The sequence below is a fragment of the Cyprinodon variegatus genome, unplaced genomic scaffold, assembly GCF_000732505.1.
Source record: "Cyprinodon variegatus isolate N-32 unplaced genomic scaffold, C_variegatus-1.0 Scaffold1230, whole genome shotgun sequence".
NCBI classification, from domain to species: Eukaryota; Metazoa; Chordata; class Actinopteri; order Cyprinodontiformes; family Cyprinodontidae; genus Cyprinodon; species Cyprinodon variegatus.
Window position 1 is genome coordinate 150,746 of NW_015151683.1, and position 14,501 is coordinate 165,246.

Here is a 14,501-nt window from a genome sequence, read left to right on the forward strand (position 1 = left end):
GGATGGTTGGAAGACGTTCCAACTGGAGGAAACTTTTTTTGCCTCAGAATTCCCCCTTTAATCTTTGATCATCCAATTATCAATGTTCATTCATTTTATCGGGATTTTTAATGTAGTGCACAATCATTCAGCTTTTTATTTTACAAGTAAAGATCTTTAAAGTGTAGGATGCATTATTTGTGAAACGGAAAGTCTGAATTTTTGAGCAGCATAATGAAAACAGCTGGTTTAAAACCCTATAAGCAAAGATATGCTGTGAGGTAATACTTGTCGCACTACTACATTAAGTGCCATGCATTCAAGTTTTGCATTTTAAAAATATATTTAGCGAGCTGCACAGACTCTGCTTCAATGCAACCCTGAGGAATATTCTTAGTGTTTGAGATGTTTCAGCTTCCGTGTTGAGGACAAAGGTGAGATTCCAAGGAAAATTGAAATCTAGAAAAAATGAGTCATAAGTCATTATCGCTTTTGTCAGCAAAGGTTTTGGCAATAGTGTCAAGACATCTTTCTGATACTGTGCAGGCTCGTCATAGTCAAAGTTTTCACCATAGATAATTCTTATCAGATTTAAACCTGGACTTTAACTAGGCCCTTTTATGTTTCAGTCTGCGGTTGGAACGTGAGATATTATGGAAAAGCTGCTGGAGTTTTTCCTCCATGCAAACCACCTCCACATAAGCTGACTGCCTTTAACCACATATGTGCACATCAGGGATGTTGATTTAAATCTTTTTCGCATAAATATGTTGGACTCCAGCGGAAATAATAAATCAAAACGTATGCATCCATTAAACAATAATCCCACCTTCCATTAGCAGGTCGGAGTGCTAGGCTCGTACAGTGCGATGCAAAATGTTCACTCTGCAGAAAAAGCAGAACTAAAGTGAGATGAGGCCCCTCATGGCCATGAGTGGATTCAATCAGTTTGAATTAGAGATGTGAAGGGTTCCAAGGTTTGGTCTTGTTTCAAGTGGAGAGGGGGAGAAAAATTGAAAATTGACCCACGGCCTTCATTTAGTGACAATGCGCTAAAGTAATATAAAGTATGATGGGTATTCATCGTAGTGATCTGCACAAGCAGGGGCAACACAGCAGCACAAAGGGTTTCCAATTGAAAACTATAATGCTCATTAGTCTCAACACTTAACACCAGTACCAATCAGAAGTTACATTAGCTGTGAGAGGGTCTCCAGGACAAATTATACCATGAAAATAAAATCCCAGAACACACTGGGAAGTGAATTAATCAGCCTGTTGTGTTCTACAACAAGGCTTTTCTCCACGTCACATTATACGGGGATTTATCCGTATATTACACACTTTGTTTTTATTCTGGCATCATCTACTTTGACGGTTCAGTTTTGCAGCCTTGGCAGGATGGAGATTTCCGTATTTTCACATAATTATTTGTCCCCAAAGAGCATGACGACTGGGGATGAGGGGAAACCCACAGATCCAGCAGAAATTACATTCAACTATTTTAGCTAAGAGGCTAAAAATACTTGTGAAAGGAAAAGAAACAACTGAACAGTTTTTCTGCCGGTTGAGAAATGGAAAAGCATAGGTTCAACAGATTGCAAAAACCTATATTAAAACAAAAAATAAATAAAATGAATGAATAAAAATGTAACAGTGAAAAGGCGTTTTTATGAGCCTGAATACATTATTGTACAGAAGTTTGGAATCACCTTAATGAAGAAAAACTTTCTAACCTTTAGAAATATCAAGTGTCCTAGAATGGCATCCATCTCATTTTTTGCTTTTAGGGTTCGTCTCTATTTGTTTTTCCACTAGATATAAAAATTCTTGCTTATTTTTCTTTGCAAACTAATTCCTGCTTAGTCCAAAAGGAAAGAAAGGATCCATGAAAATCAATTTTCAAGTGTTGTCAAAGATTATTAGTTGGACTAAGGTCTGAACTTTGACTAGGCCATTCTAACACATGCATGTCTTCTCACGGTTGTTGTCCTGCTGGAACGTGAAACTGCCTTTGCTACAGCGATCAGATACAAACTGTTTGATATCCTTTGGGGGTATATTTAATGGTACTGAAACGACACTATCACCATGTTTTACCTCAGAGTTTTTAAGATTGTTTAGTTTTTACCAATCCATATGTAGTAGTCTATGTTCTCCTTGCTTTGAACAAACGTCTACATTGGTAGGTTTTGTGTCATACTTTCTATCTTTAGATAATGAATTGAAATGAATCTGTGAGGCATTAAAAGCTCATTATAGTTTTCTAATCTTATCCTATTGTAGATTTCTTCATTGCTTCACCTGTCGGTTGTGTTCCTTAGTGTTCAAGATGCAGGTAGGTCTCAGAAAACATTCTCCTGATTGACCCAGATCTTAACGGGAGTATGTTGGGCAAAAAAAAATATCAGTTTATATTTGGTTTATATTTTTGGAAAGTAAGGAATAAAAGGTATCAGCTGTTACTTCGACTTCATAATTCTGAACCATTTGTGTTGATCCGTCACATAAAATCCCAATAAATTGGTTAAATAAGTTGAAATTTGTCAAATCCAACATTTAACATTGCCAATTTTACTTAACCAACTTCCATTCAGTATAGGTCTACTCTGCTCATTCTGCAGATCAGTTTCAGACAACGAATCGTATCTGTAAAAAACAAACTGACAGATTTATAAATGAAAAACAAAAAGGAAAAATAAAGACAAATTCAGTTAGTTTTATTTGTTTTCTTTTTTTTAAAGAATCGCCCCCATTTGAACAACAATACAAAAACACTATTTAATTTTTACAATGAAAACATTTGAAACTGAAGAGAGCAACAGTTTTGAAAAGAAAGGAGATTAAACTGGGTTTAATTAAACAACAGAAATACTGTGGTTCGATGTGAAAATAATACCAATAATTTTCTATCACACAATGTGATTAAAGAAATGGAAGAAACAGGAAGCCCCTCCCTCCCTCCGTTTGAATGAAAGACCTCCTATGGTACATAAAGATCAGCTGGGAGTCAGGACTACGGATAACCTCAGCAGATCTGTAAGAAACTCAAACAGCATCTTCAGTCCAATGGTAATGAGGGCTTCTGTACAGACCGGACTCCCGGTCAGCAGGTTCTCTACCACATCAGGCCTGGGATGCTAGTCTTTCGATGATTCTCCTGTAATCTTCTAGGGCCACCTGATAGCTCTTCTCCAGCTCCTCTTGCTGTGTCTGAGTGTCCAGCTGACCCATGTGGGACAACAGCTCCTCTGGCCGTAAGCACTTCCTCATCTTCGCCAGCTCCCTCTGGTTCTTCTGAAGGAGCAAAAACAACCAAAACAAATTAGTCTTGTTTATTTCTTCAAACTACAAACACGTGATGAAGAATCTGGACATTCGGACAAGAAAAATCACCATGGCAACCAATTATGTGCAATCACGTCTAGGGCTGAATCAATTAATTGGATTAATTGATTTATTGAAAAAATCTTCAACCAATTTATTAATTGATTAATCGTTAAGTGGAGTGTACCCTAAAAAAATGCCTGTAGCTGACAGAGCAATCCGCGTAGAGCAGTAATTATAGAAAGAATGTAACAAAATATATAAACGTTTTGCGTTTAGGATTAAAAAAAATTATTTGTCTGTCAATATACTTTATCCAGAACTCCTCAAGTGGAAAAGTTTGAGTTTCACCTGGTTATGTTTTGTCAAAAATTTCCCTATGGAACATATGGCTATCTGATTAATAATCAAAAAAATAAATCGACAGATTAACTGATATGCAAAATAATCATTAGTTGCAGCCCTAATCATGTTTGTACACAGTAATAATGACCTGTAGTTAACCAGAAAGTTATTTGAATCAAACATAATTCAAGAAATTTTTTGTTTTTAAGACTTTTTTAGGATTTTTAAAAAAGTACTCTTGGCCAAATAAAACCTTTTTCATTTAGAAAATATAGAACATACTTCAACAAAGCCCTGCATTGATGCATAGGCGAGCAGTTAAATGGATGGATGCTTCTCGAAGGACAAATATTTTTCATTTTTAAATTATCCAAACCCAGAAAAACCTACATTTCCGGCTTTTCCAGGCAGTGTAGGAATCATGATGACAACTCTAATAGCAAGGTAATAGAAAGGAGACAACACCCAGGACAACTACTGACGACTTATTAAGACCCACTGCAAACATCAACGCCATACATGCTAACAGATATGATCACCAGGGAAGTGTAGCTCAGAGGAGAAATGTATGATCCCTCTTACATCCGCAGGGCTGCGGCCTCCGTCATTTAACTGCCTACAAGCTGAAATCTCCTGAGGGAAGCAGAAAAAACGAAGAAAAAAAACCCCTCTGCATATGGATACCAGATCCCTCGCTGCCACTCTCCCAAGGAATTCCTCCATCCCACTTCTCCACATAGGTCTACTCAGTGTCAGTTTCTGCCTTTTTGCCTGAGACGTGCGGTTTCCCCGCTGACAGCCAATTCTCTGATGGATGGTATGCAAAGTTTCACTGAGCAGCTCCAGAAAATGTCACAGGCAAACAGGATGTAGGAGTAATTCTGGTGCACACATCTCCTCGGTGTTTCCCATGTCGAGTCTGAAACATAGACTCGGAGGAGTTTCTGTATTTTCTGTGGAACTCACCCAGAGCACAAAAAACAACAACAAAAACATGAGATAAAAGTGTGCTGGTTTTCTAAAGCACTGAATTCTGAATAGTTGTTTTTTTTTTCTTCTTCTTCTTCTTGACAAAGTGCTTCAAATGCACGATCATGAAATGATTTCTCCCAAAGAAATGCAAATCCGGGCTAATGACATGCCTGAATAGAAAAAAGCCGAGCCGCAGCGAAACCACAGACGCCTGGTGCGCCCCATTGTGGCTTGAACAATACGCCACTGGTAATCTATCAATTTTCACAGGCCTGAAGATCAATTTTTCTGCTGTTTTAAAAGGTAACATAATAAAACGTGACAATACAAGAGTGTGAGCCGATCAAGCATATGCTGTGAATGTACCATTTGTCTTCTCCCAATCAAACAGCTGTAATGTTATGCTAAAAATGAGGTGGAGGACTACACACTGGATCTGTGTTTGACAGCAGAGGCAGTCTGACATTCACATGTATTTCAATACCTATGGAAATCACTCTGCAAGCCAACGTCTGAAGCTGTGGTGATTATAACCTCACCCTGTAGGGTCCAAAGAGCCGCTTCTTCACCTCTAACCGGTATGCTCTGGCTTTTTCCTCATCGCTCATGTCTGTTGCTCTTAGACGCAGGATTTCATACACTCGCCTTGCATGTTTCTGCAGGGGGAAAAAACAGTTGGTTTTAAGTCACAACTTAATTAACCTTAGAGTATAATCACTGATGTATATTTATGTTTTTATACTAATTCTTTAAATTAAATGTGACCAAATAGAGTGTAAAGAGTTTTTTTTTCCTAAAACAAAACCACAAAACAATAAAAGCAACAGTAAAAAATGTCGCTTTAAATCATAAAAAGTCCTCTTTAGTATTGGTTGTTGAACTATTCCTGGATTATTGTTCAATCTTGATGAAACCGTATTTCCTGATGTGTCTGTCAAACAGAACCAGAGCTTCAGTGAGGCACCTTGTTGATTTTCAGCTTTTCTTGGGCCTCTTTGATCATGTCTGCGGAGAAGCCAAGGTGCAGCTTTTCTGCGTCGAAGGACGGCAGGTTCTGGCAGAGCTTCGTCAGCACAAAGTCTCTGAGCTTCACGTAGTTCTCAGAGGGGTCTTCAGCTGCAAGGATACAACATTTTATATTCATTACTAGATATTATTAGCAGCATCCTTAATCTAAATCCGCATTTTTGTTTAAGATTAGAGAGAACAGACAAAAAGAAATTAATCTTTTCCTTTAGAGAAAATTGGAAAACAAACTTGCAAATGTTATTTTTTGTTTTGTACAATGACAGTAAAGACGATTCAATTCAATATATTCAGGAGGATGGGGGGGATTAGTGTGATACTGTGTATCTATTTTTATAACTATTATGTTTCAAACTTTACGCATCCAAAATAATTAAAATATGTGTAACATTTCTAACAACCTATTCTTTAACAGGGTTTCTTAAAATGTATTTGATTTGCCTTCCAAAATGCTCTCTCTGTGCTACAAAGTGTCCATTATTATTACCCTAAATCAATCACTTTCTATGATCTTAGAGCCGCTAATCCACTTAAAATGTAGTTAGTGTACAATTTAAGTGCAAATGCAAAAAGGAACGTATTGAGTGCTGAATCTGACCTCAAACAGGTGGTTTATGAAAAGTTTCATCTTAAATCTGAACATAAAGTTGGCATCATAACATTTCCACGAAGGCATTTATACTTCCATGACCCCATCAGTCTTTCTTTTTCTGAATTTAGCTTAAATTATGAGAAACAAAAGCAAAAAACAAAACGAAAAACACAACAACAACAAAAACTGCTGAGGTCAGAGAAGACCCAGCAAAGCATTTAAAATTCTTTACAAGATCCACGTGGGTTTGAATGGAACTGGAGGAACTAAGAGGTTAGGAGATCCTTGACCTAAAGTACGACCTTCCCTCATGAGGCCATCAAAGGTTAACTGATAGCCTGGATGATCCTGATGACATTCAGCGTTACATTTTGTACAAGGCAAAGTGGATGAAGACCCATGATGAACAGCAGACCTCCAGGCTGTGCAGGAATCTCTGACTGCAGGCGAACATGTTAAAGCAGGCATCCTTCATGACTGAGGGTCGATCAAAAAGGAAGCTGCACTTCAAACAACACCTGCCTGACTAAAGGGCTTCTTCTAGGAGAACCTCACTCCTCTGGACCATTCTACATGTTTCCCCATTGAAGCCTTTAAGGAAGGAATAAAAAGATAGGAACACTGAGGTGAGTCCCAGACTGTGGATGCTCTTCATAAACCCATCCTGACCTCATGGAACCTTCTTCCTGTGATTTATCTCATGTCTTGTATGTAAGCTGTATTAAAAGAAGAGAGGAACATATTTCCCATCCGATTTTGGGATTAATTAAAATATTTTATCAATCTGATGGAATAAAAATTCAGCTTTTATTTATTAATGTAAAGTTTTCAAAGCAAGTTGTGCCTTTTCATCCAGCTAGTCATACATTCTAAATCTCATGTGTGTCCTGTGTATTTGATGCTCACCTGTGATATCCTGCACCTTGGGCACGCTGCAGTAAAACCTGTGCACCGCCTCCAGCAGCTGAGCGCCATGACCTTCCCCTTGAAAAGGAGGTAGGATCAGCATTTGGCTGTTCAGTCAAAGCAGAAGACATACAAGCAAATGAGAAAAGCATCATATTTGTGAGCGAAGTAAGTTGCTGTTTTTGTTGAGAAGAAAAGAAAATTTCCTTGATTGAAAGCAGCAAATAATAGACTTTTATACTGATTCGTCAATGCAACAAATCAAATCACATAAAGGGCTTATCTATACAGTTGTTTTCAGATACAAATCCCTCTGGTTTGGTGCTGAAACAAAAATCTGGATGAATGGCTGGCTATAGAAGCCAGTAATTTGGGCTCTTTGCGAAGAGGATAAAGAAATGTATAATTTTCCACTCATTTTTTTAATACAATAGAATGGGAAGGCACGCGCTGCCCCAGCAATTACCTTACACGTGGTCGGGTTTTGTCTGGATATACGTAGTAATTATAAACTGTCATGTAGCCAACAGTGGCGTAGAGAGTCTCCCCGTCTTTATTGTACTTTTCAAATCTGCAGATGAGACACAAAGGCAAACAGGTCAATTACAGGCACACTCCCATGCAGTGTCCGTTTTAGCCTCTCCCCCCCACATCAGCGTGTTCGAGACGTCCGGGCCCCGATTGGTACACCTGCTGCAACCTGAATACATTATGCACTTAATTGGAGTACTGCAACTTAGAGGAGGAGAAGGGGCTGGAGGAGGGTTTGAGCTCCTCCAGATCACTTCAGTCCTTTCTCCCCATTGTCACTTCTAATAGGTGCCAGGGTAAAGAAAACACTGGCAGAGGCTCTTTTTACTGTTAAGACATTGTTCTGTGTTTCAAAAGACAACAGTATTCAATTCAGCTCTTTGCCCCTGAAAAATCTGAAAAGGGCTCTGGGCACAAAAGAAGCTCTTGGCTGATCAACAATTCTCCAACAGGGGGAAATATAATCAAACTAGACTGGTAATTGGTCACAAGCGCCTCAAAGGAAGGCTTTTTGTTTTTCAATGACACAATATAGGCTTTAGGGTAAAGCATGGGGGTGGGAAGGCTGGGGTGGGATTGGTGTCAATTAAGGAGGGCACTCACACAAGAAAGAAGTCCCAACGATCGTCGTCTACCTCGAGGAAACTGGCGGTCTCGATGAACCACATGAGAAAGGTCTGTAGGCGCTCGTGGTACTCTTGGAATCCGGGGCAGCTGATGTCAGCCTGGAGCAAACACAGCAGAGCGTAAGGCTGTCACGTTTACGGGGAGAAAAGTATTGATGCAAACTTTCCTGGGAAAGGAGAGCCACTGGTACCTTGTGGATCTGGTAGGTTAACTGTCCTGCCTCCTCGTTGTGCACTGTGTAGGAGTGAAGCATCGTGCCGAACGGCTTGAAGTTGGTCTCCTTCTCCAGCAGTGAGAGGAAGTCATCTGTGTTGGAGGTGAAACCGGCTGGAATTAATCCCCTGATCTTCCCTTCGACGTCGTCTGGCTGGAAAACATAATAAAAACCGGACATTAACGTACATATGCAATCGTTTTAAATGAGCGAAAATTTCTCAACGTTATGGCCTCAAACTTAGGACCAAAAAACCATGATGTGCAGAAAGCATAAATGCATTTATATTAATCCTGTTTTATTCTGATGGCCCAAAAATTAATATCATGGGCAACCCTCAGATATCCCCTATGTGGCAAACAGACACCACAGATAGGTCCGACAAGGAGAGAATTACTCAGAGAAGCAGCCAAGAGCTACATAGGTTTACAGCTCATGTAGGGGGGGCAATCTGTTCAACTATTGACAACTCTTCAATCTCATGAATCAGAACCTTTTGGAAAAGTGACAACATAAAAATCTACTTTTGAATAAAAAATAAAAATAAAACTTTTGGTCTGCCATTAACTATATATGGAAAACAGAAAATGTACTGAAGAAGGCCTTCATCTCATATGAGATCGAAATTAAACTGTCTGTGTGCAAATATTTATCTGAGACCGAAAAGTGAACACACCAACAACAGAGTGAAACATGGTGGTGGCAGCATCATGACGAGGTTGCTCACTTCTGCTATAGAAAACAAAATGACCAGCAAGCAGACAGAGCTCCAATGAAATATTGTTGGCCGCTCACCAAATGTGTATCTGTGTATTTCATTACTTGCCTTCCTTCTTCAGACTCCAACCTTTACAGCATTTCACAGAAATCAAATGAAACTCTTATGAGTTTATTTTGCACTGCAGCTCACTGTTTTCATAAACTATGGGCAAAAATGTGAAAAAATGGCAAAAAAAAAGGCTGATTTAGAGATGTGTGATACAAAAACAAACAGCTTCGTTTAAAAAAGTTATATTTAGATAGATCTGCCCTTCAGGCAGTGGAACACCTTAAATCTGGTGACGTTTCCTCTAGTAGAAATACTGACCTGGATCAAACTGAGAGGATTCTTTTAGCACTAAGTAAAACATGAAATATTACTAATTAAACCTTGAAAGCAGTAAAGGGTAAAATGACTGAATCACTGGCTCAGTCAAATCCCAGACCCAAGTTTAATTTAAAAACTGTGTGAGAATTTAAAACTCATTTTCAGACAAACTCTCCCAATCTGACTGAGAGTCTGCAAAGAATAATAAGCATTATCATTAGTAATGTGCAAAGCTAGTAGAGGCATCACACCAAACATTTTTAGCAGTGAATGCACTCTGCTGTAGGTCTAAGAAGCTTTTTATCTCCACTTTTTATTTAGTTATTATTAAGTTACACGACCACCTGATAATAGTCACATAAAATAAAATGAATGAACTAGAAAACAAATTTCTTCTCTCTACCTTATTAAAGCTGCAATAATAAATCTGCAGTGAACATTTTTAGCACGGCTACAAAGAAACCCATTAGGCAATTAAAGCTGTTAGCTGAGCAGAGCCCCCCCTCCCCCAATAACACTGCCACTTAAATGCATACATTTACTACTTATGTTAAACCATGAATATGTGATGAAGTTGCCACAATAAACACATTTCTGCTTCTCACTGAGTAAAGAAAACCACATGAATTGATCTCAGCTTAACAAACCTTTGGGCCATCCATAATAGAGCCGTCTCCTCTAATCCTGCCAAGTGAACCCAATCAAACGAATTTGCCCCCACGTTTTCAAAGAGCCTCGGAGACAAAGGGCCCCTACCCATGGACTTTTTACTCAGTACAACGTGCGGTTAGTTCAGCTGTGATGTTTGCATTGTATCCATTTCCACAAGGATTGACATGAGAACACTTTGCTAAGCAGCCCTTTCACACCATTTACATGTGTGATGGGCATTATTGGAGCACCGAGACCCTCGCTGCTCAGCATTGAAAACGGGGAAATGAAGAAGGTCTGAGCAAAATGCACTACAAAAGGCTAATGCAACATACTGCTAATTCTCTCCCCCCCTTTCAGACATCATCTAATATCTAACTGGAAGTAATGCACCTGCAGCTGAATGCCTCTTAACTATTGTGATTGTTCAACCACATTTCTGGAGGGATGAGGACCACACTTAAAAGACCATGGACAAACAAGTCTCTTTGTCCAGGCCACTCTCCTACCTACTAGACACTAAATTGCACAGCCTCCAAGAATAGACGCCTCAGTTTGTCCTGAATAAAACTCAACAATGTTCCTTTGCAGCACTTTGTTGATGTCTTTCATTCCTAACAATCGGCACAAAGCAAATACTGAGTATCTAATTTGTTGTATTGTTAAAATTTTATCTCTTAACTCCTTCCTGGGGATTACCCTAGATTTGATTGTTACTTTCGCCTGATTAGAAGTCCCAGTTAGAGACATTTGCTTGAATTAAAAAGTACTATTTCATGATGTTTGCTGTTTTTTTTTCACTGGTAAAGTTTTAGGATGTCTTCCTGGTTGAGCTTTGGTGGGAAAAGGTGAGCTCTGGTCAGAGTTTTGAATCAATGTAGCAAGCAGCTGCATAAACCCCCTCGTCTTTCGCCAGCTGCACCGCACCACGACCGTCTGCACAGGCACTCAGAGACAAACACTCTTCAGACGCAGCCTGGACGCTACAGCTCCCCTTCGCTCCCTGCAGCTGCACTCAAACCCTCGACGAGCAGAAGCAACGTTCAGGGGTCAACCTGGAGTCGGAGCACTGAGGCACAAAAAAACTGCCAGCTAGTTTCAGTTCACATGATGGCTCCAAAGTCTGCTCACAAACCGATCTAATGGCGCCGGTTGGGATAAGATCCGGTAATGAGCCGCATCTTTATGGTTAAGGCTGGATGCTGCACATTAAATCCAACCGTCACCACATCACCAAAAAAGGCTTGGTATTGATTTCTGATACGCTCCAACAATTTGAAGGCCATGCATTCATACTCTGGTTATTTGTGAGCTTTCACTGACCACATGTGAGTTTTGGTTGGGTCACTTAGATGCTAAAGCTCTGAGAGATTGGTGCACAAATCATGGTGGTGGAAAAGAGGCGGAACAGCAGGGAAAGCCGTGGCTAATCCCAAACACAATGTCCTGATTTCCTCAAATATTGCTGCCAAATTGATTTCTGGATATTTTACCACTTTGTCATTCAACTCTAATTAACACAAGCTCATGTTGATACACTTTTGGCAGCAGGGAAAGTCTTAAGTCTTCCTGAATATCTATGCTGTTTTTCTTTTTAAACTAAAAGATTAACTGTAGGGCTGAGATGATTTATTGGTTTAATTGTGAATGCTTAATGAATGGCACACAGACTATAAAACAGGCCATAACCTGCTTACAGCAGTATTTAGGGCAAAACACACTTTATTACAGACCAGCGCCTTTCGGCCTTCTTCAGGGTCATTATAGCAGAACTGAGTTGGTCTCAAGTCGTCTTCATTGACCCCCTTCATGCACCCTGGAGGTTGGTAAAGTTATACCAGCAAATTTGGATCAAATCATGATACAGCCACCACCCTCCTTCAAAGTAGGACTGATATAGTCCTGGTCATCAGCAGTTCCTGGCTTCCTCCAAACATGCTGTCAAACATTCACACAAAGATCAATCGTATCATGAAACCACTGAATTGAATTATGATCTGAGAGTCCTTCAGGTACTATTAGCAAAGCTGCCATGTACCTCCACCAAGGAGGTTGTCTTTCTAGAGCAATTTTTGAATTGTGCGAGAATCTTTGGATCAGGCCGACTTTCAGGCTGATCGTGCGTCGTGAGTCTTGTAGTGTACAGGGGGTTACGAGCGGCGATCAGCCTCTGACTACCACCTCCCGATCAGGTATCGTGGGGTCGGGAATAAATCAAACATGTTTCATGGGCAAATCGCTCAGGGTGCATGCGCAAAGAAGGATTCTTCTTTTTATTCTTCCTCTCAGATGTAAACACAGCAGCATGGCAGGGATGCAATGAGTGAAATGCAGCTCTGTCTGTAAAATTGACAGACCGTAGTAGCCAGGTTTGCTCAGCCATGTCTTTTTTCCAAATACGTTGTCGCCTTTTCTTTTTTGTACTTTCAGCACAAAATTGCACAAATTGCCAAGGCAGCGCGGTTCACTATAGTGAGCTTAATATTCCCCTTCTTTTTGTTTGGCTTCAGGATATAGAGCTACAGAGCAGCTCCATCTCACTGCGGAGCTGAGCCCAATGTGTTTTTTAGTCATACAATGCGAGCAGGTAGATTGCATCAGAGCGTCGGGCCGAACATAAATCGTGAGCTGTGAGCACCAAATAGAACCAATCAAGCTCTGACAGAACGACCATGGAAGTCATAGTAACCCCTCTGGCGGTAACGCTTTTCACAATTAGACAACCGGACAAGTGGGAGTCCTGGTGGTTCTTCAGTTCTTCCACTGGTAAAATTATTTCAGCGTAGTGAAAGTAATGAGTTTTTTTTTTTTTTTTTGATCAAAATGTGTTTGAAATATGCAAATATATAAAAACAGTCAGAAGGTAAATCATAAAGAGTTAAGCTAGCCACAAAAATGTATTTATTACATGCATTCTCTGTGCATTGAGTGAACCTGCATTAAATGATTAAATAAGAAATTGGCTCACAGAATAGTGTAGTTACTCTGAATCACAGAATCACTTTAAGTTGAAGTTGGCACTAAAATCAGTGCTGGATAAAGAACCCCATAACATTTCTCCTTCATCATCTTGAAATTCTGATCTATAATTTCTAATTTCTCTAATGCAAATCCACAGAAACAATTGATATGTACCAACTTTATAAATGTTTGGCCCCATAAATCCAATCAAATTTCTTTTCTAACCCCATCATAGGTTGTGCTCCCAGTGTTCCTTGCATGGTTTTCAGTTTCCTACGTCGCATTTGTATCGACAGCAGAATAATAATGGTACAATCAATGTGAGCATGGCCAGAATCAGAGTTTTTTTACCTCATCAGCTCTGACCTGTGATCAAAAGCGTAAACACTGATTCTTTTTTTTTCTTCTTCTATAAATGATGCTAATCAAGAAACTTCTACAATTGTGCAGCTAAAAAAGCTTTTTATCATCATTTTCTATTAAGTAAAATTAGAAAAGCATTAGAAGCGCATGTTTTAGTGCACAAATGTCAATTATCTCCAACACCTGGTTTATTGCAGAGTGATGCACTTCATTTGTACACATGTGAGCAGCGTCAGAACTAACACAGTCTAAAACAAAACAACCATAGAGAGACTGTTTAGAGCAGGTAGTCTCATTTATCTGACTTTGCTTCGTGATTTTCACATTTTTATGTTGAAGTCATTGCAGAGTTCAGGGTGAGCGTGAGAAAAATGTAGAAGAATTAATTAATTGAACAAGGAAAAGACGATCCACCATGGTAAACAGACTCCAGATGTGCATTTATCACCATTGGAGGATAAGATATTATCAATGAGGCTAAATAAAGATTTTTAAAACATGTTTATCATAGAATGCAATAGTGTTCCTGCTGTATAATAACAAGATTTAGAGTAGCAGAGACCAGTCAATGTGTGAGTGGGATTTGATAACAGGACTTAAGTTATATCCTCGATACTACACTTTAACATAAAAATATAATGTGTGCTTATGTGCAAGAAATGTGCAACCCATTTAGCAGAAAACAATTGTAGCTGTAAATCAAAATAAAATATAATCAGACTTAAATTAGCTAAGGTCCATTTATCAGCTATAGTTCTGTTTAACCTTTGTCGGTTGAATTATTAGCTCTCTGTCTCTAAAGCTCTCTGTGAAATAATTGTTAAAGGTGTATTTACAACGGAAAATTGGAAATATGTTTTATTAAAAAGAGACACCTAAAATGCATAAAACAAATTAAATAGAAAATCCTGGGTTTTAGT

General features: G+C 39.2%; 1 protein-coding gene across 1 annotated transcript in view; it reads right to left on the bottom strand.

The window, feature by feature from the left end:
• Positions 1–2,707: 2,707 nt before the first annotated feature.
• hat1 (histone acetyltransferase 1) overlaps positions 2,708–14,501 on the bottom strand; it is a 21,392-nt gene continuing 9,598 nt past the window's right edge. Inside the window, exons 5-11 of the mRNA XM_015401511.1 lie at positions 8,496–8,672; positions 8,282–8,403; positions 7,614–7,718; positions 7,148–7,254; positions 5,588–5,739; positions 5,163–5,279; positions 2,708–3,276 (exon numbers count right to left, since the gene is read on the bottom strand). Coding sequence (XP_015256997.1) covers positions 3,106–3,276; positions 5,163–5,279; positions 5,588–5,739; positions 7,148–7,254; positions 7,614–7,718; positions 8,282–8,403; positions 8,496–8,672 — 951 coding nt within the window. The 3' untranslated portion in view covers positions 2,708–3,105. The remainder of the gene's footprint in view (positions 3,277–5,162; positions 5,280–5,587; positions 5,740–7,147; positions 7,255–7,613; positions 7,719–8,281; positions 8,404–8,495; positions 8,673–14,501) is intronic.